The sequence below is a fragment of the Mustela putorius genome, unplaced genomic scaffold, assembly GCF_011764305.1.
Source record: "Mustela putorius furo isolate JIRA1106 unplaced genomic scaffold, ASM1176430v1.1 tig00003909_pilon_pilon_pilon, whole genome shotgun sequence".
NCBI lineage: Eukaryota > Metazoa > Chordata > Mammalia > Carnivora > Mustelidae > Mustela > Mustela putorius.
This window is the reverse complement of record NW_025422057.1, coordinates 26892973-26920899: the sequence shown is the minus strand read 5'-3', so window position 1 is coordinate 26920899 and position 27927 is coordinate 26892973. Positions and strand designations below refer to the sequence as shown.

General features: G+C 39.6%; 1 protein-coding gene across 12 annotated transcripts in view; it reads left to right on the top strand.

Annotated features, from left to right (window-relative positions):
- BTRC (beta-transducin repeat containing E3 ubiquitin protein ligase) overlaps positions 1 to 27089 on the top strand; it is a 183297-nt gene extending 156208 nt beyond the window's left edge. For 11 of the 12 annotated variants that reach the window (XM_004749449.3, XM_013054612.2, XM_013054611.2 and 8 more), the window contains 10 exons: positions 690 to 876; positions 5628 to 5724; positions 6297 to 6434; positions 6915 to 7033; positions 8717 to 8966; positions 9684 to 9802; positions 11486 to 11596; positions 13237 to 13315; positions 20312 to 20504; positions 22409 to 25670. In XM_004749449.3, coding sequence (XP_004749506.1) covers positions 690 to 876; positions 5628 to 5724; positions 6297 to 6434; positions 6915 to 7033; positions 8717 to 8966; positions 9684 to 9802; positions 11486 to 11596; positions 13237 to 13315; positions 20312 to 20473 — 1262 coding nt within the window. In that variant the 3' untranslated portion in view covers positions 20474 to 20504; positions 22409 to 25670. Of the gene's footprint in view, positions 1 to 689; positions 877 to 5627; positions 5725 to 6296; positions 6435 to 6914; positions 7034 to 8716; positions 8967 to 9683; positions 9803 to 11485; positions 11597 to 13236; positions 13316 to 20311; positions 20505 to 22408 lie in introns of all 12 variants that reach the window. The other variant, XM_013054613.2, reaches the window with a different exon arrangement.
- Positions 27090 to 27927: the final 838 nt, after the last annotated feature.

Sequence of the window (27927 nt, the reverse complement as noted above, 5' to 3'; positions counted from 1 at the left end):
TTTGTTTTTGTTTGGCCAACTGTCATTTAGGTTTTATAGCAGCAACTACTCTCAAATGTAGTTTTTTTAAACATCTGAAATTAAAGTCATACTTGAACTTAAACAAACCTCTCTGTCTTTCCTCTCGGGATGTTCCTATTACCAGTTTGTATTTCCTTCTTCTCCTTTCTACATGCCCAAAATTCTATAACCCAGCACATTCTGACTTAGTGCCTCTCCCCCAGTACATTTAAAGGATATTTCTTTTACTGAACAGCTTTGGAACTGCAGCAGTAATAGAAAGAGAATGAGAAATGGACCTAATATAGAGATTTGGGGGGGTCTGAATCACAGACTTTGAGATGCCATCCATAGAACATCCCCTAGTGCTGAAATCCATATAGATAGATGTGAATTGTTTTTCTGGAATCCTTTTTATTTTTAATGTCTTGGGGGGTTTGCTGGTTGTTAGCTTTAACTTCCTTATCTAAAGGAAGATGGAAAATATTGTTCATTTCTATAACCTTATGGAAAAATTATTGACACTCATTTTACCCAAGTTTCTGTTTGAAAAAGAAACTGGACCACACTAGGGACAATGATGTGCCTTCGGAGCAGAATGAATGCTATTCTGTTTTCAAGGACCTTTTGTAAAAAATCATACACCACCTATATTCTTCTTCTTTGCCTGCACCCCCCTCCCCCAACAGCTCGGGGTTTGGATCACATTGCTGAGAACATTCTGTCATACCTGGATGCCAAATCACTATGTGCTGCTGAACTTGTGTGTAAGGAATGGTACCGAGTGACATCTGATGGCATGTTATGGAAGAAGCTCATCGAGAGGATGGTCAGGACAGATTCTCTGTGGCGAGGCCTGGCGGAACGAAGAGGGTGGTAAGCCTTTTAACTCTCTTACTATTACAGATGAACTTCAGGACCTGGCCATTCAGAATCTTTGGAATAACACTGGGAACTAGTGCTTATCATTAATATGTGATTTAGCTGGTTTATAGTACAAAATGTAAAATAGTTGTACATGTACTTAGGCATTTTTCTTCTGACCAATCACTGATAAATGACATCATAATGTGTTAATACGGTTTTATAAAAAAATTATTAAAAAACTGACTTCCGTTGAGAGCATTCTGTTCTCTGGGCAGAAACTAGTGTCCTGACAAAGGGCTGAGAGGCAGTTTGTAAGACAGATGACTTTAAATCACACAGAAGCCATCAGATGCCTGAAATAATCCTGAACAAATAAGTATTTTCTCCTCGGGAAGATTTCTTTTTTTTTTTTTTTTAAAGATTTTATTTGTTTATTTGACAGACAGAGATCACAAGTAGGCAGAGAGGCAGGCAGAGAGAGAGAGAGGGAAGCAGGCTCCCCGCTGAGCAGAGAGCCCGATGCGGGACTCCATCCCAGGACCCTGAAGATTTCTTGTCTTTAATCCATGCCTGTGGTATTTTCTCACCTTTGTAATCAAAATTACTTTTACACTCAACTAGAATAAGAACTCTAGTCATCAGAAAGAGTGAAGTGTGGGATCTAGAGTATATCACTTTTTCTTCATAAGATCCATATTTTGTCAAGATTGTACTGCTCAATCCCAAATTCCTTAAGGCATTATATAGTTAGCAGCCTAAGAGACTTCACCAGTTTTGTTGTTCTTTTAACATACAGGTACCATTTCATTAGAACTTACAGAAGATACCTTCTGTATGTAATTTCCTCTCAGAGGATATCTCTAGAATGTCACTATAAGAAAGTTAGGTGTGAATATTTCATAAGTAAAATAAAGGTGACATAGTAAGTATTTTAGCTGATAGATATGCACCAGCAGGTATATGTGTGCTCAGGGATCTCCTGAGCAATTAATTTTATCAATTATTTATCTTGGACCATAAAAAGATACAAAACAGTTAAGAAAAGAGGATCAGCTTTTCTTAGCAATTTTCATTAAAATATAGTTGGCTTCTTTTTTTTTTTTTTGCAGCTTTGAAATTCATTAATATATTATAAACATAATGACCTCTAAGTATTATACTAAGTGCTTCAAGAAATTTTTGTCATTCTGACTATTAAGAAGACTTTAAAATTTCTTTCAAATTCAGTTAAAGGAAGCAAACATCAGGCAGTTGTTTGGCTATATAGAAATGAATAAATGAAAGCATAATGTTATTCTTCTCAGATATGTTTTTATTTTTACTGTATAGAAAAATCAAAGCCTTTCATAACTTACTTTATACTTTGGAAATAAACTCTTTATAGTTTAAAAAGGCAAGAAAGTATATAGTTATATGGGATTCCAAGTCCATCATTTTGTTAAGCATGTCAGGACCAGCCTTAGATATAGAGCAGTTGCTGACATGGGAGAATTTTAGGGTAGCTAGGAATATTCCACTACCCCTCATGGGAAAATAAAAGAAGAGAAAAGAAAAGAACAAAAAAAAAGAAGGAGAAAAGAAGGTCCTTTAAATTGGAACTTCTGGCCTGAAATCTCTTATCACAGGGATTCACTCCCATAGTGATAAAGGTTTTCTTCCCTGTTAAAATACACTTTGCTCACATTTGGACTGTAAATAATAGTAAATCTTTATCAGACATTGGGAGTTCACAGATTCTTTTTTTAAAGGCAAGAAGAAGTAGGTGGGCACATTTGGGCAGATGCATGTGAAAATGCCAAAGATAAGTGTAGGCTCCTGCTTGGCGGTGGCAGTAAATAGCAGGATCTTTTACATTAGTTATAAAGAAAGAAAACAAACAAGATCATTGAAAAGATGGCCTTTTGGCCTTTTAAAGGGGTATGTGAAGGGATGACTAAGGAATAATCTAGGATCCAGTATTAATTTTATTACTTTTTCCATTATATGTTCAATCACAGGAACCCATTCCTGTTCTTCTGAGTATCCTTCAGAGTTGAGACCATATTCCTTTGTCTTAAGCCACATTTGTCACCTTAGCTTGATAAAGCCCCATGAAATTACAAGTATTTGTCCACCCCATGAAGACCTCCACTAATAGTCCCTTGACTTTTCTCTGGCTGCTTCTATTTTTTTTTTTTTTTTAAGATTTTATTTATTTATTTGACAGACAGAGATCACAAGTAGGCAGAGAAGCAGGCAGAGAGAGATGAGGAAGCAGGCTACCCGCTGAGCAGAGAGCCCGATGCGGGGCTCGATCCCATGACCCTGGGATCATGACCTGAGCCGAAGGCAGAGGCTTTAACCCACTGAGCCACCCAGGCGCCCCAGGCTGCTTCTATTTTTAAATGTTGCCTTTCTTCTTGTGTTAGTGTCCTCCCCAACTTTTTTAAAAAATTTAATCTATGATCACTTTTTCATCTTCTTTCAGATTGTTTTACTAAGCCTACTGTGTCAATAAAATCTTTCTGTCATACCTTTCCCCAGATGCTGGCTTTGAAAGTTTCTTTCATTTCCTCCAACCAAAAAAAAAAAAAAGTAAATATAGTTCTGTAGTGAAACTTCAGGTTTAAATTCTACTCCACTGTTGTATTTTGTATCTATATGACAGAGTTCATGACATGAACTCTTTTCATTTTCTGTCTTGAATAATATTGAATGTGCTCTTTCTGCTCAGTAATGGTAACTCTTAAAAGTGTAATAAAAGATCACTTGGGGAAGTCCATTTTCTTAATCAGCAGATCACATTTTACGATAACATTCTAAATTTAATATTTAGCATTTATCATGTACTCACATTCTCAGAGGTACTAGGCATTTCACATAGAAGTGGTCCCTGTTGTCAGAAGCTTCCATCATAAAAGGTTTTGACTTACAACACAGATCTAGACTGAAAAACTGATTTTTAACACTTTTTTTTGTAGCACCTTTAACTTGAAAGAAATTTAGATACTTTAGCCAGCATGAGATCAGAGGCTTATATGGTTTCTCTTTTCTTGGGAGGTAGAGATAAGTTTCATTATGTATGAAGAAAATCCTGGGGTGCCTGTATTCAATTACCAAAGATGAAAAGGGGGAACAGGAATCTATGAGGGATGGTGGGCCCTGGGAGACAATAAAGTAGGTAAGAGTGTAGGCTCTGAAGTTAGACTTAGATTCAAATTCCAGGTCTACTTGCTGGCTATGTGACCTTGAACAAGCTACCTAATCTCCATGACATTTGATTTATTTACCTGCAATACAAATGTAGTGATTCTTACCTCATGATAGGATGTTGGAATTGAAATTACCAAGTTACATTTATTAACCAGACTATAAATTTCTTCATGCAAAATCTGTTGTTTGTTTGCAGTGTGTTTACACAGGATAAGATTGTTCAGGGAAGTGTACTTGTAACCTAGAATTACCTCATAATGTGTCTTATTTGCCCTTTATGTTGGCATATCATGTTTCTTGCTCCTATTAGCTCCCTTTTAAAAACTGTTATTTTAGCTTCTCCATTACAGATTTCACAGAACTGAAAGACAGTTACCTTCCTGATAGGAAATTTTCTCAACTAATTTTCAAGGTGTATAATAGGAAGAGGGCAGGGGAGAAGCGCTCCTGGAGACACTGAACAATTAATTATATTGTAATAGAGCTATAGAGGGAGGAGTGGATGACTGGCCCAGAGAAAACATGATTTCTCTGGTGCCAGGATTACACTCAGAGGCATTTCTGCCTATCTCCACTTTGCAAGGCACGGTGCCAGTGAGAACAGCAGTTAGTACACCCATAGAGGGGTTTACTAGCTTCCACACCGTGTTTGGTGAGTTCTTAACTTCAGGATGAGGAATTAAATTTTTTACCCAGCAGGAAGTGATTGCCATTTACTGATTTTTTTTGTAGCAAAGATCTAGCTTGGGATATGAGTATTCCAGAGATGTGCTGTCATAAGGAAGGAGATGCTAACAAATGTTGCTCACTGGGATCAGCAAAGGCAATAAAATGCATGTACGTATGTGCATAGCCGGGAACACACCTGTGAAAGAATGTCAAGCCTTAGACTTGAGAGCACAGTGCTCTTAGGCATTTTCGTCTTCTTCTGTACCTGCTGCTGGACACTCCTGTGTTCCCTTTGTTTTCTGTCGAAATGAACTGAATTGCTGCTTTTAAAGCATAGCTATGCTGATCATGAACAGCCTGGGCGCCTGAGCTGCCACTCCACCTTACCCTGTGTAAGTTCAGACTAGAAAAAATGATCTCCATAACAGAGACATTCTCACTGCCCATGATGCTAGGCTCCACTGACATAGGCACAGACTTACTCAGTGGGGAAAAAAACAAACAAAAAAACTGGGGCCATGTACCCAGTTCAGAGATAGTAGTTTTCATCACCAATAAAACTTTGAAAAGATAAGACCAGTGCATCTATGTGTTACAGAGGTCTGAAAGATGAGTTGATAAGTTCTGGTTATATATATTCTGTTTGTTGATCTTATAATATTATACTCTGATGGCTATACTGCAAATCATCGTGTTGATAGTATTAACCTAGTTCCTTAGAATCTAGAAAGTTATTCCTTGGCATGGGACTCCTGAAATAAGGCTTAGCTTTGTGCCTTTCCAGGCTAGTCATAGATATCTTATGGAATGGTAACTGTGAAAACACTTTGAAGAACTGTGAAGCTCCTTGTAAATGTATAATATTGTGATTTTTTATTGGGAAATATTTTTTTTTTTAGGGGACAGTATTTATTCAAAAACAAACCTCCTGATGGGAATGCTCCTCCCAACTCTTTTTACAGAGCACTTTATCCTAAAATTATACAAGACATTGAGGTAAGAATCTACGTATATTTGAGTATTTGCCCAATAAAGTTATTTTTGGTAAATAGGGCAGGTAAAATATAGTAAATTGCCAGGCAAAAAATTTTAAAGCTTTTAAAGATTGTTTACTGGTAGCTAAATGAGAGAGCAGAGATGTATTTTCATGCAATAGCAGTGAGACTGTTAAAGTTGCACTTACACAATCTGATATTCAGATATCTTCTGAATTGAGCCTCCCTGGAAGTTCAGTAGTAGAAATGGCCACTACATATGTATGAGGAGCACTGAGCATATAACCTTATGTAGTTTATAGCTTGACCTCTGTTACCCTTTTTCCACCAGTTTATCATTTAATTGAATGAGTTATATGTAGGAGAGCTCTAGAAAATAAATCTTTAATAACTTTGCAAATGGAAAAATGCTATGCAATTTTAAACAGTGGCTTTTTAAAAACATTTTTAGTTGCCTTAAGGTCTTTGTATTTAATATAGTGAAGCATTGAACATTTGTCATTGGTTGCCATGAAAGATAAGAACTTAGTCCTGGTCCTTTCCTAATTACTTCTTTACCATTCCTTCCCTCAGACAATAGAATCTAATTGGAGATGTGGAAGACATAGTTTACAGAGAATCCACTGCCGAAGTGAAACAAGCAAAGGGGTTTACTGTTTACAGTATGATGATCAAAAGATAGTCAGCGGCCTTCGAGACAACACAATCAAGGTGAGGTCTGTTTAGTTATGGGAAGGTGGGTGAATGAACAAGTGTGTCCACATTAATAAGGCAGTCTGAACATCATATCTAAGCATTATTTCCAGAAAGTAAATGAGTTTTAGGTTGTTTCCAGTCCCAAAGCCTGAATCATTTCCTTAAAGGACAGTTACCTGCTTCCCGCCAGAAAGCATGTACAAATAGATAGTCCTAGGGTTAAATTCTCTTCTTAAAGTGCATTGAATGTGCTATTGCTCCTTTGGGCCTCACATAATTATAGCCTACCCCTGTTCTTTAATGAAAAGGATAAAGTCTGCATTAGTATTAAAGCTACACATATATATAGTGCTTAGCTATACCTATAGAAAAGAATGCATTCTACATTGCTCTGGGCTTTGATTCTTTCGGAGAATCAAACACATAATAGAGCCAACAAGTCTCAGCAGCACCCCATTATCACATTGATCAAAAGGATCTTGTTTGCCATCCTAGATCTGGGATAAAAGCACGTTGGAATGCAAGCGAATTCTCACAGGCCACACGGGTTCTGTCCTGTGTCTCCAGTATGATGAGAGGGTGATCATAACTGGATCATCGGATTCCACAGTCAGGTAGAAAATTTCAAATGATTTTAATCTCTGGAAAGTCAGATCTGCTCTTTATTTGTCATAGATAGTAATTTGGTATATAGCTGCATGAACACAGTTCTGAAGCTTCCTAACTAAAGAGGAATAAGCCATCAATTCTCCACATCATTGTTGGTCCACCTAGAAACCTTGATTTAGAAATGATTGAGGCAAAAAAAAAAAAAAAAGAAATGATTGAGGCAAGTTTACATTTTTGCACACTGAAGAAAACTACATATTCTGTTTAATTTTGGGGAATCATCCATTACAGAAACTTGGTAGACTTTGCATTCTTTACAAAAACCAGCTCACAGAGGAATGATGTGAATGGAATAAAGCCTCTTTTCAGGTGGTTATAACTGTGGTATAGGCATGCATTATCTCCTTTAAAATGTGTACAGGTGAGCAATGCTCTCTCTTTGCCAGCCCCTCCCCTACTGTCCCTGCAGTTTTTAATTGCAAGCTTTACTCAGGGAGGGGCCTTCAATTTCCAGAGGCGTTAGTGATTTGATGACACAGCCATTATGCTGCTGGAGTCCAGTGTAGCTTGAGTTCTGGGTACCAGCAACACTGCTGGAAACCTCTGTTAGGAGTTTTGCCTTAAGCTAAAGGATTTAGCAAACATAATGCATCAAAAGTAACTTAAAAAAAAAAAAAAGGAAAAAGGCAGTTAACTGCTTTGTTAGACTCTCTAAAGTTAAATGTTTACCACTTGAAATTATCCTCTGTGAAGAGAAAAGGCTGTTCCTGTTTCTTGTCTTTTGACTTAAAGGCATAGCAAACTCAGTTCTTATAGTTATCGACATTTAACATTTATTGATGCTATGGAGTGCCTCAGGGAAGCTAATCATTGTAGAGGCTAACATCATTTATAGGATAAGGGACAAAATGATTTTCTAAAAGATGGGGTTAAATTGGAAAAGGAAATGTGTTATGAAAATCAAAGTAAATACATAAAAATGGAGTAATCAAAGTTAAATATATCATCACACAAAATTCTTAGGCTATCCAAACATCCTACACTCTGCTGCTGTAAGTCCCTCTTTATAATGGGATGGCTATTTTTTATCTCTACCCCTATTCAAGACACAGAAATGGCACCTTAAACTTAGAGTGTAGTTCATCTTGTGCCTGGCCTGCCTATAGTAAAATTGAAGATCCAGGGTAATGGGCTCAAATCCATAGTACTAAGTCAGTCTGTTACAGAAGCTTCTTGGCCCATGTTAGTTCTGTTTCCTGAGGGCTACCCATGGAACACAATTGCTACTGTTATGGATCAGATTCCTACTTCAAAATGTATCTCATTAAAGGTATCAGATTAAATGTCAGAAGTTTTATAATAATCTTGAAGTCTGGGCCCAGTTGGTAGGTGATCGTGGTTACATCTTCATTCCTATTCCCCATAACTCACCTAGATTTCAGGTAGTTTGTCTTAAGGGTTTCACACTGGCAGCATCCTGTCCCTTCCTTTTCCTGCTCTCCTAGTCCAGCCCTCTGTCTATGACTTCCCCCATGATCCATCAGAACTCTTCACCTCAGCTCAGCCTCAAAGCTGCTAATTATGAAAATGGGGCAGGATGGATAGGGAATGATGTGGTGGCCAAATAGGATTATAGCCAGGAGCACCATTGAAACCTCAGATAACCTTTTTAATGTTGTTTGTTTCAGGGTATGGGATGTAAATACAGGTGAAATGCTAAACACATTGATTCACCATTGTGAAGCAGTCCTGCACTTGCGTTTCAATAATGGCATGATGGTGACGTGCTCCAAAGACCGTTCCATTGCTGTATGGGATATGGCCTCCCCAACTGACATCACCCTCCGGAGAGTGCTAGTCGGACACCGAGCTGCTGTCAATGTTGTAGATTTTGATGACAAGTACATCGTTTCTGCATCTGGAGATAGGACTATAAAGGTAATGAGGCATTTTTCAGTAATTCCCCAACTTAGAGTAAGGGAGTTCATGTGAAAATCTGAACAAACAAAATTTCATATTTAAACATCAGTGTAGAGTAATTTAATATTCAGACAGTAGTCTGTGTGTAAAAAGGCAACAAGTTAGACAAGCTATATGAAAATCTTAGGTATCTTATTCCTGTAAATAATGGTGAGTATGAGAAGGGCAGGGGTAAATTTAGCTTCAAGAAAATTTGGCTGCGGGGCTCCTCGGTGGCTCAGTGGGTTGAGCCTCTGCTTTTGGCTCAGGTCATGAGCTCAGGGTCCTGGGATCGAGCCCCACATTGGGCTCTCTGCTCATTGGGGAGCCTGCTTCCTCCCCCTCTCTCTCCCTGCCTGCCTCTCTGCCTACTTGTGATCTCTGTCAAATAAACAAAATCTTAAAAAAAGAAAGAAAGAAAGAAAGAAAATTTGGCTGCAAACGAGATTAGTCCCATACGAGTAAATCAATTTGAGGAATTCTCATGTGATAGCAGCCAACTATAAATTAGCCCTTTGTTGTTGTGAATTAAACTTGCCCATGTTTTCCCCTCTCAGTTTTTGATTTGGTGTGGTTTGAGAAGTTGTCTTCCCGCTATTGGCTCAGTGCTATTTTCTGCTTTCCCAAGGCTCCAGTTGCCACAGATCTTACTAGTAAAAGCACCAAATCAACTGCCAAATGCTATTTCTGTTTCAGGTATGGAACACAAGTACTTGTGAATTTGTGAGGACCTTAAATGGACATAAACGCGGCATTGCCTGTTTGCAGTACCGAGACAGACTGGTCGTGAGTGGCTCATCTGACAACACTATTAGGTGAGCAGCAGGTGCTCTTACCCAGAAGGGATCACTGTTACGCTGCCTTTCATTGTTAGCACACAGAAGTCTGGGTGTGTTATCTTTGAGTGTGTTATGTTTCTAATAAAATATTTTTCTTCTCTTTTCTTTTTTTAAGTTTTGTATTTTTAAGTAATCTCTACCCCCAGCATGGGGCTCCAACTTAAAACCCTAAGATCAGGAGTCATTCCTGTCTCCAGCTGAACCAGCCAGGCGCCCCAGATGTTTTTCCTTTCCGTAGCTTCTCATAGGTCAAAAGTTGGCCAAAAAACGGGGCACCTGGGTGGCTCAGTGGGTTAAGCCACTGCCTTCGGCTCAGGTCATGATCTCAGGGTCCCGGAATCAAGTCCCGCATCGGGCTCTCTGCTCAGCAGGGAGCCTGCTTCTTCCTCTCTCTCTCTGCCTGCCTCTCTGCCTACTTGTGATCTCTCTCTGTCAAATAAATAAATAAAATTAAAAAAAAAAAAAAGTTGGCCAAAAGAGAAAAGTTTGCCCCAAGCAGAAAGCACAGCAAAACCGTTTGTTGATATGTTTTCTTCCTGTAATAGTTTTATTACCAGATAGACCTGTTTTAAAGGCACTGCTTGAATGAAGAAGTGGACAAGAATGATAAGTAGTTGGGGGTTGAAGGCCCTCCTCTTTAAATTCCTCCTGTGTACAGTTGAAAAGTGCTAATAAATAGCCAACGGCCTTTTCTCTCCACCAGTGTTCTTAAAAAAAAAAAGAAGAAGAAGAAGAAGAAAGAAAAGATTTGTTTCCCTACTACATATTGTGCACTTTTGTTTTCTTTGCATTACGTAATTATCCAGGGAGTTGCCAGTCTTTGAAATTATGAAGAATCCACAGATTGAAATACTTTTTAGTGTTTTCTCTTCACAAAGGTGACTGACAGAGATACAAATAGAATTTGGAAGATTTATCAACCCTCTCCCTTCCTTCAAAAAGTACTAAGGTGAAAAGGCCATTTAAAAAACAAAACTGTATTTTATCTAAAGAAATTATCATTTTATTTGGTTCAGTCTGAAATCATGCAGTTTTAAGATTTTATTTAAGTAATCTTAATTAGCTATACCTAACATGGGGCTCACTAACGCACAACCCTGAGATCAAGAGTCTCACACTCTTCTGACAGCCAGCCAGGCACTGCCAGCTTTTTAAGTTAGTATATAAATGTTTTTGAGAACTTGCTTTTTGTTTCCATTATGAAGAAAAACTGTCCTGGACAGTGGGTGAAAACAGAGTGTCCTTAGTAACAGAGGTGGACATGCTTTGTGAAGGCAGAATATCGTGGCACTCTACATCTTGTTCTTATTGGTGATTTCAGGAAGCATTACTTTTCTTGGCTTGGTCATTTCCTTCACAGGCAACTGGGTACATTGAATTCATCCTTTTTATGCCTTGGAGACCCTGTTTGCAGGATTGTATAAAAGCATTGTGCTTTGAAAATATATACTTCATTTGAACTTAAATCATACACTTTTTCTGCCTAAGTTATAAAGCAGAAAGGAAATAAATTACATTGAAAGCAATACATTTTTGAATGAATGTTGATTGATTTTTATTTTGGGGGATTTTTTTAAAACATAAGAAGTATATTATTACAATATGCCAAGCTTAGAAAAGAGTACATGAAAATTCACTTGACTTAATTTTCTCTTTCAGATTATGGGACATAGAATGTGGTGCATGTTTACGAGTATTAGAAGGCCATGAGGAACTGGTGCGCTGTATTCGATTCGATAACAAGAGGATAGTCAGTGGGGCCTATGATGGGTGAGTTTGATAACAGGGTTTTAAAAAAAACTGTACATCTTAATCCCTTCTCCCTGAGGATGTTAAACATAGTATTAACCTGACTCTGAAACATTTGGATCTCACAGAAAGGATCTGATACAATATTTCTTGTGTCTAATCCATGTGTTTTCCTCTCCTTTGTTTATTTTTCTAAAATGTTCTTCCCAGTCATTTATTTGTACTTGTTTGCTCTTGATTTTCATTAACATTTTAGTTATTTGGTTATACATTTGTCTGTTTTACCCTATAAAACAAACTGGGGAAACCCAGTATACCAGCATATGTGTGTAAAATAATGACTTAATAAAACTGAAATATTTGAAGGCAGTATCTTTGGGGCATAGTGTGATAGGCTCTTGAATTTGGATCTCTCTGAATAATTCCTAAAAGTGCAGCTCTCTTGTCTTCACTTCTCCTAGCATTTCAGTGACAAGTTTAGTAATCTTTATTTTCTTTGGTCTAATTTCCAGTGGTTTTAGAATCCATTCATGTTGTGAATGGATCCCATGTCCAGCACTGCTAAACACATAGTAAACTCATACAAAAGTGTATTCACTTCTGAAGGCCTCCTTATCATTTCTTCTTATCAGAGTGCGTAATGTGAGGGGTAGAAGGCTGTAGTTCACATACTGACAGCTTTTTAAAAACCAGAAACTACCTTAAAATATTAGCTTAGTTTAGGAGCTGGCTATAGTGGTAGAGACAACTCACACAGGAGGAATAGACCATTCCCTCTGCTTTAAGTCGGCCATCACTGTTCTACCCATGGGAAATTGTTCAGAGTATGAGGACATATTCCAGCTATGTCATATTTTCTCATCGCCCTGGTTTTTTTTTTTTTTTTAAAGATTTATTTATTTATTTGACAGACAGAGACCACAAGTAGGCAGAGAGGCAGGCAGAGAGAGAGAGGAGGAAGCAGGCTCCCTGCCGAGCAGAGAGCCCGACGCGGGGCTCGTTCCCAGGACCCTGGGCTCATGACCTGAGCCGAAGGCAGAGGCCTTAACCCACTGAGCCACCCAGGTGCCCTGTTTCATCGCCCTGGTTTTGATCTATTGCCATCTTTCTTGGATTTTGTCTGTTATTTACCTTGAGGAGACATGACTATATGTTTGATTTTCAGAAGGGCTAAACTTTTCTTACTTAAATCAAAATATGAGAATTTACTTGTATAAACTACATAGTTCTTCAGTGGGCTCCAGTTGTCTGGTACATGTTACATGCACCATCTTAGAATTGACCAAAAAGAAGATGCCTCAGAATTACAGGTTTCTAGGTCTAAGTAACCTCTTATATCATTAAGACATCTAATATATAAGATCTCTTCCCAGCCACAAAGTGTGGTGTAACTCTACCATTCACTATCTTTGGCTTGGTTAAAGCTAACCTATTTCTGGTGTTTAGGTTAAACCCATACATTTTCCCGTTAAGACCAATAGCCTCTATCCAAGAATGAATACAAGAACCAAGTCTCCAAAACAAAAAAGTTTTTATATATTCCTGTGAACTGCATTTATCATATAAATCACATTCAGCATACATATTTATTGCCATGACTTTTTGCTATTCTTCCTTAATTTTGCTTTTAATTAAGATTTTGTCCCCTTTTTGATCTTTAGAAAAATTAAAGTGTGGGATCTTGTAGCTGCTCTGGACCCCCGTGCTCCTGCAGGGACACTCTGTCTACGGACCCTTGTGGTAAGAGTATCATTGTTTAGAGGGGGTTGGGGAACAGGAAGGAGAAGAAATTAAACATTGATGTGCTGTGGAATACAGATCTGGATTTGATACTTAGAAGCTCACAAAACCTACTACTAAGTGGAAAGGCAACCAATACATGACAATAAAATATGTTTATATAGCGCCTTTCATCCAAAAGTGCTTTAGAGGCTATGTATGGAGAGGAGCGTGGCAGCTGTTTAACAGCTGCACAGCAACTTTACACCACAGTTTAGTACAGGAAGTGAGTAAGAATTCTGTATCCACCAGAAACGGTAGGGGGTACTTAGGGAAAGAGAGCATAATTACTCAAATTGGAACCTGTCCAGAAGCTGAGGACCTGCACACCTGTGCCTGCAAAAAGTGCCGTGGGAGCCTGTGGGAGCCCCCGGTCAGCCCCCTAGCTATGCAGCCTGTTCGAGGCATGCTGCCTCCAGCAACGTGAATCCCACTGCTTTTATTCCTCATATACCCCCTTGCCATGAACATCTTGACATTTGAAGGAAGAAGTGACTCAAGAGGAGGAAAGTCACCTTTGAAAGCACTAAAATTCTTTATCATGGTGTTCACCAAATGCCCGGATGAGAAAATGGCCTAAGGTTAAAAGCTGCTGCCATTTGAAAAAGAAGATTAGGGGGGGGCACCAGGGAGCGCAACGCAGGAAAAAGATGAGAGCTAGCATTTGAAGCCCAGTATTCTGAATCCTAGCTCTGAACATTTGGTGGTCTCTGCTCTGGAGAATCGAGAGAGAGGGAGAGAGGCAGGCATTTCTTTGTCTTCCTTGTTGGATTTAAAGCTCATTCTTGCAGCACCAGACCTGCCTTATCTGCATGTTTCACACATGTTTTTTGAAATGGGTATTTTCATTCATTCACAATTAGTCTAAGTGAGGTAATAATTTATATACGGCAGAATTTACCCTTTTTCAGTATTTCAGATTTTCACATGTTTTTCTGAATTTCGCAGTGTGTAAAACACCTCAACCGAGATCTAGAACATTTCCACCACCCCAAAAATGATGCCCCTTCATATTAATCCCCTCTCCCCCACCCCAGCAACTGTTCATCTGATCTCTTCCAATGCTTCTGCTGTCTCACTATGTCCTGTAAAGTCAATCATATAGTGTGTAGCTTTCTGAGATTCGTTCATGTTGCTGCCTGTGTTCGTGCTCTGTTCTTTTGTACTGCTGAGTAGTAGTCCACGGTGTGGATGAGCCAGTTTATTTATTTGCTCACCAGCTGAAGGACATTTGGAACGCTTGATGCTGAAAACATTGCCTTATAGATCTTTGTGTATACATACGGTTTTCCTTCCTCTAAGGTAAATACCTAGGAGTGCAGTTTCTGGATCCTATGATAAGTGTGTGTTTAAATTTGAAAGAAACTACAGGCTGTTTCCCAAAGTGGCATTTTGGGAGTTCACAAATGCAAACCATTTTGTATTTCCACTGCTGGAAAGTATGAGAGTCCCATTTTTCCTTTTTTCCACATCCTTGATAATACTTGGTATTATCAGCTTTTTAAGAATCATAGCCATTTGAGTCGGTGTGTAGTGGTTGTAGTTTTAATTTGCATTTCTGTGATAATTAATAGTGTAGAACATCTTTTTATTTGCTTTTCTTTTATGCAGTATCTTTTCATATCTTGTCCTCATTCATTTATTGAGTTGTCTGTGTAAGTTTTAAAAACCGATTTATTGAGATAAAATCGACATAAAATATAGAGGACATATTTTAAGTGTACAACTCAATAAATACTGATATGTGTACATACCAGTTAAACCATCTACTTCAACCAAGATAATGAACATATCTTCATGCCCCCTCTGTAATTTCTCCTTCCAATCCCACCCCATTTTCTGCTACTCCGATCCCCAGGTAACCACTGATCTGCCTTTTGATTAGGTGGTACTTTCTAGGTTTTATAAACAGAATCATACAGTATGGTATTTACTCTTTTTTGTCTTATCTCTTTTCACTAAGCTTAATTATTTTGAGATTCACCCATGTTGTTGATTTATATCAATAGTTCATTGCTTTTTAAAAATTGCTGAGTAGGTACTTTACTGTATGGTTATACTGTATTTTGTTTATTCTTTTGCCAGTTGATGAAAACTTGGGTTGTTTCCAGTTTGGGGCTATTATAAATAAAGTTTTTATAAACATTTGTGTGCAGTGAAATGAACATACGCTTTCATTTCTCTGGGGTAATTGATAAGAACAGAATAGTTTAAGTCGTATGTTGTATATGTTTTGTATTTTTTAAAACTGCCTATTTTCCAAAACAGTTTTATCATGTGACAGTGCATGAGAGTTCCAGTTACTCCACATGCCCCAATACTTAGTACAGTGTTTTTGAGTCATTCTAATAGTGTGTTGTGATATCTCATTATGATTTTAATTTGCATATACCTAATGTTAATAATGTACAGCATCATCTCATGCATTTATTTGCCATCTGTGTATCTACCTTGGTGAAGTATCTGTTCGAATCTTTTGCTATTTTTTTTTTAAGATTTTATTCATTCATTTGACAGACAGAGATCGCAGGTAGGCAGAGAGGCAGGCAGAGAGAGAGGAGGAAGCAGACTCCCCACTCCCCGCTGAGCAGAAAGCCCAATGAGGGGCTCAATCCCAGGACCCTGAGATCATGACCTGAGCTGAAGGCAGAGGCTTAACCCACTGAGCCACCCAGGCGCTCCTGCTAATTTTTTTAATTGGTTGGGTTTCTTACTGAGTTTTAAGATTTCTATCATATATTCAGGATAATATAAGTCCTTTCTGAGATTGGTGATTCACAAATATATTCTCCCAGTCCATGTTTTGTTTTTCATTCTTTTAAGAATACCTTTTGGAAATTCTTAATTTTTGTTAAGTCCAGTGTATTAGCTTTTTCTGTTATGGATTGTGTCATTTGCAGTTATATCTAAAAAAAAATCTTTACCAAATCCAGAGTTGCGAAGATCTTCCCCTGTGTTTTCTTCTAGAATTTTTATAGTTTTAGGCTTTATATTTTGGTCTGTGATTCATTTTGAGTCCATTTTTATAGATGGTACAGGTATGGATCAAAGTTATATGGATATCCAATATTCCAGCACTGTTTATTCAAAAGACTATCTTTTTTCGTCTGAATTGCCTTCTGTAGCTTTGTCAAAAATCAATTGACTATATTATGTGGGTCTACTTATGGACCTATTCAGGTCCATTGATCTTTTTGTCTGTCATGATGCCAGTATCGTACTTTCTTGGTTACTGCAACTTTTTATTAATTCCCGAAGTGTACATCCTTCAACTTCGTTCCTTTTCAAAGTTTTTTGGGTCCTTTGAATTTTCTTGTGAATTTTAGAATCTGCCAATTTTAACAACCAAAAAAATAATAATAATAAAATAAAAGATGAGATTTTCACTGGATTTGGTGGATCTAGAACAGTTTGGAGAGAAATAACTTCTTAACAACACTGCCTTTTGGTCCATGAACAAAGACATTAAAAACAAATTGAGCGTTTTTGTTTAGGTCTTTAAATTTCTCAACAATGTTTTATAGCCTTCAGTGTAAAGGTCTGACACATCTTTTGTCATATTTATCACTAAATATTTCATATTTTTAGTGCTGTTATAAATGATATTTTAATTTGGGGGTATTTAAAATTTTTAATTTCTGATCTGTGCATTACAAGCATATAGAAATACACTTGCTACTTCTTTTGCAATATGTGTACCTTTCATTTCCCTTGTTTCGTTGTACTGACTTAAGACCTTCAGTACAATGTTCAAGAGAATTGGTAAGAGTGGTTGTCCTTATCTTGGGGAAAAGACGCTTGGTCTTTCACCATTTTCATGTACACATATATAGATACATGTTAGCTGTAGATTTTTTGTAGATACCCATTATCAGGGGATTATGAAGTTTCTTTGTATTCCTTGATTGTTGAGAATCTTTATTAGGAATGGATTTTGTTAACTAACTGCTTTTATGTACGCCCAAATGTTAAAACCCAATTTTATGTCTCTTTGGATCCCATGAACATTAAAAAGAATAGTAATCAAGGAATACTATGAACAACTCTGTGCCCCCAAATTTGATAACGTAGATGAAATATCAATTCCTTGAAAGATACAATCTTCTATAATTCACATAGGAAGAAATAGACAATCTGAATTGGACTATACCTATTAAAGATATTGAATCAATAATTAATAACTTTACAAAACAGCACCAGGCCCAGATGGGTTCACTGGTGAATTCTACCAAGAGTTTAAGGAAGAAATTATACCAATTCTTCACATCTTTTACGGAAGATAGAAGCAGAGTGAATACTTCCTGACTCATTCTGTGAGGCCAGCATTAACCTCATACCAAAAGCAAGCAAAGGTATTAAAAGTACAGATCAGTATGTCTCATGAACACAGGTGCTCATCTCTGAGCACATTTACTTCTTGTAAAGAATGTAAAATGCTGCAACTCTATGGAAAGCAGTATGGGGTTTCTCAAAATATTAAAGGTAGAGTTATGCTATGATCCAGCACCTTCAATTCTGAGTGTATATCCCAAAGAACTGAAAGCAGGATCTCAAAGTAGTATTTCCACTCCTATATTCATATCAGTATTATTCACAGTAGCCAAGAGGTGGAAGCAACCCAAGTGTTCATCAGCAGATAAATGAATTAGAATATATGTACAATAGAATATTATTCAGCCTTAAGAAGGGAAATACTGTCACATACTCCAACATGGATAATACTTGAGGACATTATTTTAAGTGAAACAGATGAGTCACAAAAGACAAATACCTTAGTATTCCACTTAGAAGAAGTAAGTAAAGGGTACAGTGGTCAAATCCAAAAAGTAGAATGGTGGTTGCCAGGGGTTGTGGGCGAGAGAAATAGGGAGTTGTTGTTAAATGGGTATAGAGTTTCAGTTTTGCAAGATGAAAAAATTCTAGAGATTGATTGTATAGCAGTGGGAATGTACTTAACAACACTGAACTATACAACATTAACAATAGATAAAATGGTAAATTTTATGTGGTTTTTACCATGATGCAAATTAAAATATTTTTTAAAATAAGGTAATAGGCAAACACAATTGTATAACTAATAAAAGTTTATTAGGCAGGATTTTTTGGTAATATTTTAAACACTTTGCTTAAAATCTAAGTGTTGTCTTGTCACGGTCCTTATATTTAGTGATTTCACAGTAAAGAAAATACCTAGACTTAATTAAAAGGTAGCAATATGCCAGGAAAATGAAGTAACTCTTTAAAAAAATCCTCATCGATGGGGCGCCCGAGTGGCTCAGTCGGTTAAGCATCTGCCTTTGGCCCAGGTCATGATGCCAGGGTCCTGGGATCGAGCCCCACATCAGGCTCTCTGCTCAGCAGGGAGCCTGCTTCTCCCTCTCTGTCTCCCACTCCCCCTGCTTGTGTTCTGTTCCCTCTCTTGCTGTGTCTCTGTTAAATAAATAAAATCTTTAAAAAAAAAAAATCCTCATCAGAAAAAAAAAATCCTCATCAAAATATTAGCAAAATGAATCCAGTGATGTTTAGTGTATATATGTGCATACACCATGACCCAAGTGGTATTTATTCCAGGTATACAGAACTTGTTTAATATTCAAAAATTCAACTGTATAATCCATCTTATCAAAAAGCTAAAGAAGAAAAATCACATTGTTATGTCAGTACATGCAGAAAAGACATTTGGCAAAATCCAGTGCCTATTTATGATAAAAACTCTTCAACAAGCTAGAATAGAGGAGGTACTTCCTCAGCTTCATACAGAAAAATGCAAATTGAAACCTCCAGTAACATACCAAAATGTTTAAAATTAAAAAGATTGATAGTATCAGTTGGTTGGTGAAGATGTGGAGCAACTGGAACTCTTGATACCTTGCTGGTGAGAGTATAAATTGGCACAACTTTCATAAAACTGAAAAAAAATAAAACTGTTTCCCTGTTCATGCTTAAACTAAACATATACCTGCTCCATCTGCGGCCCCACAGCACTACTAGGTGAAATGAGAGCATATATCCTTCAAAAAACATGAAGATAAATGTTCACAGCAGATTCACTAAATAGCCAAAACTACAGTCAACCCCGTATGTCCACCACAGGAGAAAAGATTAAATAAATGTATTTTCATTTAGTAAAATGGCAACCAGTAATTTTACAAAAGAACATTACATGCAGTAACAAAGAGGTATTTTGCACTGTTGAGTAAGAGAAACCAGGCACAAAAGAAAACATGCTATATGAGTGTATTTATATGAAATTCAGGAACAGAAAAAATGAATTGATGCTGAAAGCATTGGGGTGAAGGTAAATTTGAGAAGTAAGGAGCATGGGAGCAATTTTCAGGATGCTGGAAATACTCTACATCTTGAACAAGGTGGTAATTAATGCCAGTGTGCACTAGAGCAGGCTTGAACCTTGCTTATGAGAGACAGTTCTCAAATTTTCATGAGTTTTGCAAGTTGGTTGGTCTTACATGGATAGTTTGAGATTAGCCACTGTAGCAGTTTTTACGCCATAAAAATGTATGAATGCATTTTACAAATTGGGGAGAATTAGTTGATAAACATTTAGCAGCACACCTCGTATTACTGGTCATCAGTCTTGGCCTCTGATTTTAAAGGAATCTAACAGATACAGAAAGAAGGTAAGGCCAGGGAGGTACTGAGGAATGTTCTCATTCAGCCTAAACTAAGGAGAGTTAGCAGTAAGAAACCAGCATACTCTTTGTCATGGCTCAGCTCTAGTGAACGTAACTTTGATTGTACAAAGTCAACTGCCCAGTGTTTTGACTTTTTCCATTTTGCCCTTAATCCAGATTGCTTTTTCTCTGTGTTCTTGAAACAGCTAAATATTAGAGATTATCGTCATTCACATAGTCTTTCCATAGACTTCTTTGACATGTTGCTGAATCTGTGTCCTTTTGATTTTGAGTAGTTCAAAAGTTTTTGTTTCTGCTGCTTTAGGAGCATTCTGGAAGAGTTTTCCGACTCCAGTTTGATGAATTCCAGATTGTCAGTAGTTCACATGATGACACAATCCTCATCTGGGACTTCCTAAATGATCCAGCTGCCCAAGCTGAACCCCCCCGCTCCCCTTCTCGAACATACACCTATATCTCCAGATAAATAATCATACAGTGACCTCATATTTGCCCAGGTATGAAAAAAAATTGTGTACATAGCACTGTGGGTAGGAGATGGAATATTGTCTATTGCTAGCTCATGGAGCCTTCTCATACCCTTTATCTCCAATTCCTGTAAAGCAGGTGAAGCAACAGCTTGAGGCAGGGCTGGGGCTGCACATTGGACACTGCCTTTCATCAAGGTAGCTAGCCTCAGTTCTAGATGATTCTTGATCTAGATTTAGATGATCCTTATGTAGTAGAATGAATCATTTCTTCCCCAGTTATCTAATAGGATTATTAAGAAAATAAAATGAGATTTGAATCAGTTTCAAAGCTAAGAGTAAGCTATAAGGCCCATGACTTTGTAGTTCGCAGATCAAACCAGTTCCTGTAACAGAGAGCCTTTAAACCAAGTAAATAATGTGTAGGTAGAAAAATTTTTTGTGACATCGCTTAGATGATTTCTCACAGCTCTGCCTTGTCAATGTCATTGCATTATAAAACATGGCTTTTTTATCCTTATCCCTACCCACCCCCACAAAAAAAAGACCTTGAAGGTCGCTCTGAAGTTGGTGACAACTCCTTGTATTCTCCCACTTAAGTCTCCAACCTCCCTCTGAGGCAGGAGAACATCCTACATTTCATCTTTATCTATGTGATGATATATTCAGATCATACCCAGTGTCAAATAGTTCAGATCCATCAAGTAGGTCATCACTGGGTTGGGGAAACTGCACTAGTGGGGAATGTTGCTGTCGTTATGGTTTCTTATTTCCCAGACTTGCCTTAGTTCTGTGGCAGAGGTACAGATTTAGTACACTTTTTGCACGTCTTTCTGCAGTGGTTCTAAAGGGGGTGGTCCATGACCTGCTGGACTCACTTCAGCGCTCACTGTTCTCACAGAGAACACACTGCTTCCTGTCCCTCAGCCGGGTCATACAGGGAGGCTCAGGTGAGAATCCTAGATATGTGTCCCTGGGCAAGCAACTTCCAAAGCCTTAAATTCCGTCTTAGTAAGATGGGCTGCAGTCCCTGCCTCACAAAGCTGTTGTGAGGATTGCATTGAAATGTCATATTCTTATGTCAGAATTCTTAGAGCCTAGCACAGAACAAGCCCTCAGTAAAAAGTGGTCATCGTTAGTAATACCGTAATCATCACGCACCTGTCCCCTCCTTTGGCAGATGAGATTATTATGGCATTTCGCTATATTTAATATTTTTCCTGGCTCTCTGTTTGTGTCTCCTTTCTCCTCTTCACCCCTGAAACAAAAACATTCCCTCAGAGTGTATCTCAGACTTTTTTTCCATATCAAAGCTTCCTTTTTGGGGTGCTTTTTGTCTTCCTGAGGCTTCAGCTCTTGTCTTAACGTAGGTGACCCTCAAACTTGTATCTCTAGTCCTAACCTCTGTCTTTATCTCCAGGCCACATTACAGCCACCACCTATACATCCGTCCTTGACGTTCTGAAGAGTGTGTCTGGTGCACACTTCCAACACTCAGACTTTCCCCTCGTCCACTCTGCCAGGGCCCTCTGCCAAGTGGCCAGACAGCTTCATCCAGCTGCCCCACTTCTGCTGGTGGCACAACTGTGCTTCTGGCCACTGAGGGCCAGCACCTCAGAGCTAGCCTCACCTGCTCCACCATTACAGAGAGCAGGTGAGATCTTGGCAACCCATCAGAGTGACTCTTAATCTCAAGATGTCAGAGTCACTCTGCATGGGCGCTGCAGCCCTGAGCATGTCCGTGAGCCCCACCGTGTCCCCAGGCAGGCTCTGCAGCCCTTGACAGAAGCTCCTGCTTGGTGTGGGCAGGGAGCAGGTGTTAGGAAGGACCTCTGAGCCTTTCTCCCAATTGACAGCTAAAATTCTTCTCCTCTTAGAACAAGTGAGAAATGTAGGGAAAGGGACTAATGACTCTGTGCTCTGTTTTCACACAGGACTCATTAAAGTTGCGGTATTTAACATATCTGCCAATACCAGGATGAGCAACAACAGTAACAATCAAACTACTACCCATTTCCCCGGACTAGCCGAGGAGTGGGGCTCTGAGACTCCTGTTGGGACACAGTTGGTCTGCAGTCGGCCCAGGATGGTCTGCTCAGCACAGCTGACTGCTTCCATGCTGCTATCAGAAGATGTCTTTTATCTTTTGTGAATGATTGGAACTTTTAAACCTCACCTCACCTCCCCTCCTCTCCTCTCTGCACCTGTTTTTCCTCATTTGGTTCCAGACAAAGATGACTTATAAATATATTTAGTGTTTTGCCAGAATCTCTCTTGCTTTGCTGTTAAGCAGAAGAACTAGTTTCCCTATACCTTCTGTGAGACCCAACTTCTAGGGGACAGGGGGTACAACTTCAAGCCAGACAGCACCCAGTTTCTCCCTGTGAACTCCAGGAACGCCCAGCACCTGGCAGGACCAGCCATGCCCCACTGTGCTTAGGAGAAGACAGCTGTCGTATGGCCTTTGGGGCGAAAAAGCAAGAAAAACAATACACAACTGGAAGATCTGGGCCTCTTGCCTTTCATCTCATTCTGTTTCTGTCCCTCCTCCCCTTTCTCCCACTCTCCTTCAACCTGTTTCTCTGCTGCATCTGCGAAGAAAGCCTATGAAGAGAGGTTCTCAGTTAACATGAGGCAAATCAGCGAGAAAATGGCCACACTCGGAGGAGTTAAATGCTGTCCAGTCAAAATTTCAAATCCAGGCTTTTGCTGCAAGTGACCCTGTGTGGCAGCAGTGGGTTCTTAGAAGGTACTCTCATCATATTTGCAACTCTTCTCTCTCTCCTTCTAACAACACCCCCCTACAAAAAAGGTGGGGGCAGGGGCAGAAATTGCCTGGGCTCCATCAATGGCCACATCTTTTCTGGACTCAGCAGTCTCCTCGATTCCATGTAGAGTGTGGAAAGGAGTTGCTGATTGCATTTCCTCTCATTAACAATTAGATGTGTAATAAAAAGCATTGTACTTCATTTTAAATCACTGGTAAGGCTCAGCCTCAAGAAAGATTTGAAATGGCCAGAGCCAGTCCTGGGTGCATTCTGCATAATAGTTCACATCTCTGACTTGCTCATCAGGGTCTCTGGGCACCCAGCTCCTGTGTCTTTGCCAAGACCACGATCAGAGTAGCTGAAGAGGTGGTCAGAGATAAAAGTGGATTTCTCTCTCATTTAGAACAGTAAATATCATCTCTCAGAAAGCAAGCTAATCGCCTCAACCTTGCACTGCAGAACCTTCCTCCTGCTTTTCCCAAACCCGGTATTTACAAAAGGGCAAAGCTGCCAGAAAGAGGATCAGGGTGAAGTTTGGCACACAGGGTTTACTAATGGGGCAGAAACTGCCTTTTCGTTCCTTTTCTTTCTCCTCTGGCCTTATTTAACTCTCCACTCTCCCCAGCCAATAAAATTTCTCTGGAAGTTGGTAAGCAACATAAACAAGTGGACCTCAGCAAGGGCCAGGCCACCCTGGCCACTTAAAAGGCAGCTGTATGAGCATCGGGCAGGGCGCACGCATGTGCCTTCCCAACTCGGGAACACAGGGAATACTACCAGCATGGGCTGTGCCAGCTTGTTTCCCGGGAGAGACATGACACTGCACCAGCCCTCTAGTGTGGCTTGGGCACACCCATCACAGGTCCAGAGCCACACTGCAGTGTCTAGCTTCCCTCGGAAGCTGAGCAGTCAGTCAGGCCTATTGTTTCTGTTCCTAAGCAAAGCAGTTGAGTGAAAGAAAAGCCTGCTTTTAATCAGCTGCTGTAAAAACATCAGAATGGAAGCCAGTTGCAGATGACCTCAAAGCCAGACCACCTTTAGTTCAGCAAGGGGGAGAGGGAGAGAAAGCCATCTTCACCTTTCCCTTCCGATTTGACTGAATGTTGTTACTCTGTATTGAGAGGCAAGATGTGCATATGCGTTTTTCCTTTCCCAGATTACATTCAGAAAATGTTTCGCAGTGTGATATGTCATTGCCTGGGAAATACTTCCTGAGTATAATTCCTTTCCCAACCACCCAAATGCTACAGAGAAATGTTTTCTATTTAGCTGTCCTCAGAGTTCCTTGTCTATTGTGTTGATTGACTATTTTTGGCTTTTTGATTGGTTAAGGATTTTGCTACAGGTGAGGCAGAGGGCTGTCCGCCCTGAGTAATATACAGGTCAGGCATTAAAGAGGCATGGATTTCAAGCTGTTTGAAAATGTTGTCCAATAGCCATAACTTTACTAGCCCTTCTGTTATATGCTGCTATTTAAAAGTGGGAGCTGTTGAATATTCATTGGTGCCCGGGGTTTTGCTCTCCCATCTAGGTTCAGTTGAAGGTAGATTATTTCTAAGATTGTTTTGAAGCCTGTCCAGTACATCATAAATGAGATCAAGGGTGGACCCCACAGTCTGGAGCCATTAGCTCCGTCGAGCATGTTCTCCAAGTTGTCCTTTGCTGCTGATGGAAATGGGAATGAAGTTAAGTGGTCTGAAAAACTGAGTCAGTCACATTTCTCAGCTCTGGGGGTCATTTACCAGTTCATTGTAGAAGAAATAATCAGGTAAGTAGAAGTTCATTTCCAGAGAAGGTAAACCCCACTTACCATCTCTGCATGATTTCGGTGGGAATTGATTATCACTAATCCCCAACTGGGCTAGAATAAATGTAAAGTTTGACCTTTTTAAAAAGAAAAGAGAAACAAAGAAAGTCTCAATACATTGAAAGGAATGGTAGAAAAGGAGCTGAAGGAGTCTCTTGGCTCTGAAATGGCATGTCTCCATTGTAGACGAGTCTCTTCTCACTAAAATTCCTGTGTGGGCCTGAAAGAGGTGTTTCTTAAGGATGCGAGGAAGCCCCTTCAAAGGCGACACACAGCGAGCGCGCGCATGCGCCTGCACCCGGGAGCGCTCTGGGCACGCGGGAGCTCTCCGGTCACACCGGGGCTGCTCGGACAAAACCAGCATGCCTTGCTGCATGTGTGTTTATCTTCACTGCTGAGAACATCCTTTTCCTTTCTTATGGGCAGTTTGAAAGTGGACATGAATTATGAATGGAGGCCTTTTACACTTGTCCCTTGGCAAAATTTTTTCTGGCGACTCTTCACCAGAAACTTCAGAGACAGGACTCCCTGGAACTCTTTTGACAAGTAATAAAGTCTGGCCCTCATAACTTGTTTCTGAACTGGGAAAAAAAAAAAAAAAAAAAAAAAACCCTGGGACCCCTAAATCATTCTGTTTTCTGCTTGAGTAAGAAGAAGCCTTTTTATTTTTCTTTTGTAAAGTCATAAGCTGAAGAGAAGAAATATGCCACTCTTCTCCTCTGCCATCTCCTGGTACCATTGGTTGGAACAGCTGTGGTTGGTCTACTCCTTACATAGCGTTTGATTGTATCTGGAAGCCAAGGCCTTGGGGTGGGGCAGGGGGGATATTGGAAATAATTAAGGTGGTTATTTTCTTTCCTAGAAGTAGATTAGATACCTTGGTATTGTTGACCTTCTTGGCATCTTCCATTTATTTTAGATGATAATATCTTCCTGGCTGATGTGTGAGCAGTCCAACCTAGAATAGTGCAGGCATGAGAGCCTAGGCTGCAGGCTTAATTCTGGAGGAATCCAAAGGTACTTCCTGGTAGAAAAAGTGATGCTTAGATACCCACCACCTGTGACCATCACACACTCTGCTGATCAGGTTCACCAGACGACTTTAATCTACATTTCTGATCTTCCCTATTTAGATGAGCTGAACAGACTTTTCCAAGAGCTGGAGAACATGAAAAGGTACCCTTGCTTCTCCTTGCCTTCCTCTTTTCCCTTCTAGAATAACTCTTACTTGTAACCAGCACACCCAAAGCCTGCAGGCTGAGTTCATCTCCCTGGGCTTCATACAGCTGATCACTGAAAGATCATTGGCTCAACATAATCAGTGCCAGAAAGATAGCCATCTCTTAGAGTAATAAAGCTGAGTTTTGCTTCTGCTATTTTTATCTGTAGTTCATTTGTGACTTCACAATACTTGGAACTAAGGAGAGAAACCAAAAAAGCACAATTATGGGTGCCTGATTTCTGGTGGAATTTAGTGCATTGATATCTGGAAACCTCTTCTGTTGGAAGTTGAGTACATGTGATCTAAAATTTCCTGGAGGCAGATGACCTCTAAAACGTGTTCTTCAGCCCACCCAGCTCTTAGCTCGTGGTTGGCTACGTGTGTATTTAAGGATCAGTGTGGAAAATGGCATTATAAAGTGTCCCTTCCCCTCTTTCCCGTTCTCTTCTTGGACACTGAGGGAAAAGACCAACAAGGGAGGGTGAGACCTTTGGGTACCAAGGAAACTAACACTTTCCCAAATCAGTGATCACCCAAGCCCACCCAGACTGTTGTGAGGGATGTTCGCTGGACTCCAGCTATGGGGCAGGCCTGGCAACGAGAGAGAGCTTCCCTGAGAGCATTTAGTTGGCTCAGCCTTCTGTTCTCTAGACTCCAGTACTGACTGCTTTGACTTTTGTGGTTATGTTATCGTGATGTGTAGTCAAGGTACCAATATGTTCACAACCTAGGATCATGGTAAAATAGTGTGTTCTGGTTTTTTTTTTTTTTAACTGTTCAGAAAAAAATAACAAATTACAAATACAAGATTAAAGAGTTTTCTAAGTGTCTTGTCTCTTTGCCCCAACATCAAGAGGACAATGAATCTCAATATATAAATTGAGGGAGTGAACCTTCTAAGATAATCTGACATGAGAAAACATTTAGAGAAGTCAGGGCCAAATGGTGTGGAAAAGTGTGGGGCCCCTAGCAGACAATTAATGTTGCATGTTGAATTAAATCAAAGCCAAAATGATGTCTAATTTGGGAACTGGTCACTATAGCCTCAGCGTGGCACAACCCAGCCAGGCTCCAGAACTTCGATTTTCCTCTGCCTCCTCAGTGACTGAGAAGATGGGTTACCCCTGCATCCCATTTGATCAGTTTCTGGAAAGGTGAGCTCATATTTAGGAAAAATTTCCAGGGAAAGAAACTCCACCAAGCTACAAAAATTAAGGGAGCTGGGCACCTGGCTGGCTCAGTAGGTAGAGCTTGCAGCTCTTGATCTCAGGGTTTTAAGATGGAACCTCATGTTGGGTGTACAGATTAGTTAAAAATAAAATCATTAGGGGTTTTTTTTTGTGGGTTTTTTTTTTTTTTTTTTTTTAACGAAGGGTGCGTTGACCATCTGAGGGAAAACACTGCTACTCGAGTAAACCCACCCCCTTCCCTCCTTAAACTAAACCTTGGCCAAACCTTGGAAGACGGGTACAAGGTATCAGCATAGACCCTTCCACTCCCTCTTGTTTCCCATCTGTGGGCTTTCAGTGGCAGTGCTCCTCCCTGCTTGACCAGACTCCTTGGATCTGTTACCTGTGGTCTCAGTGCCTGACCTACCTGGACTGACACTGGTCGTGGCAGCTCTCAGACTCAGATGTCAGGGCCGCAGTGCAAAAC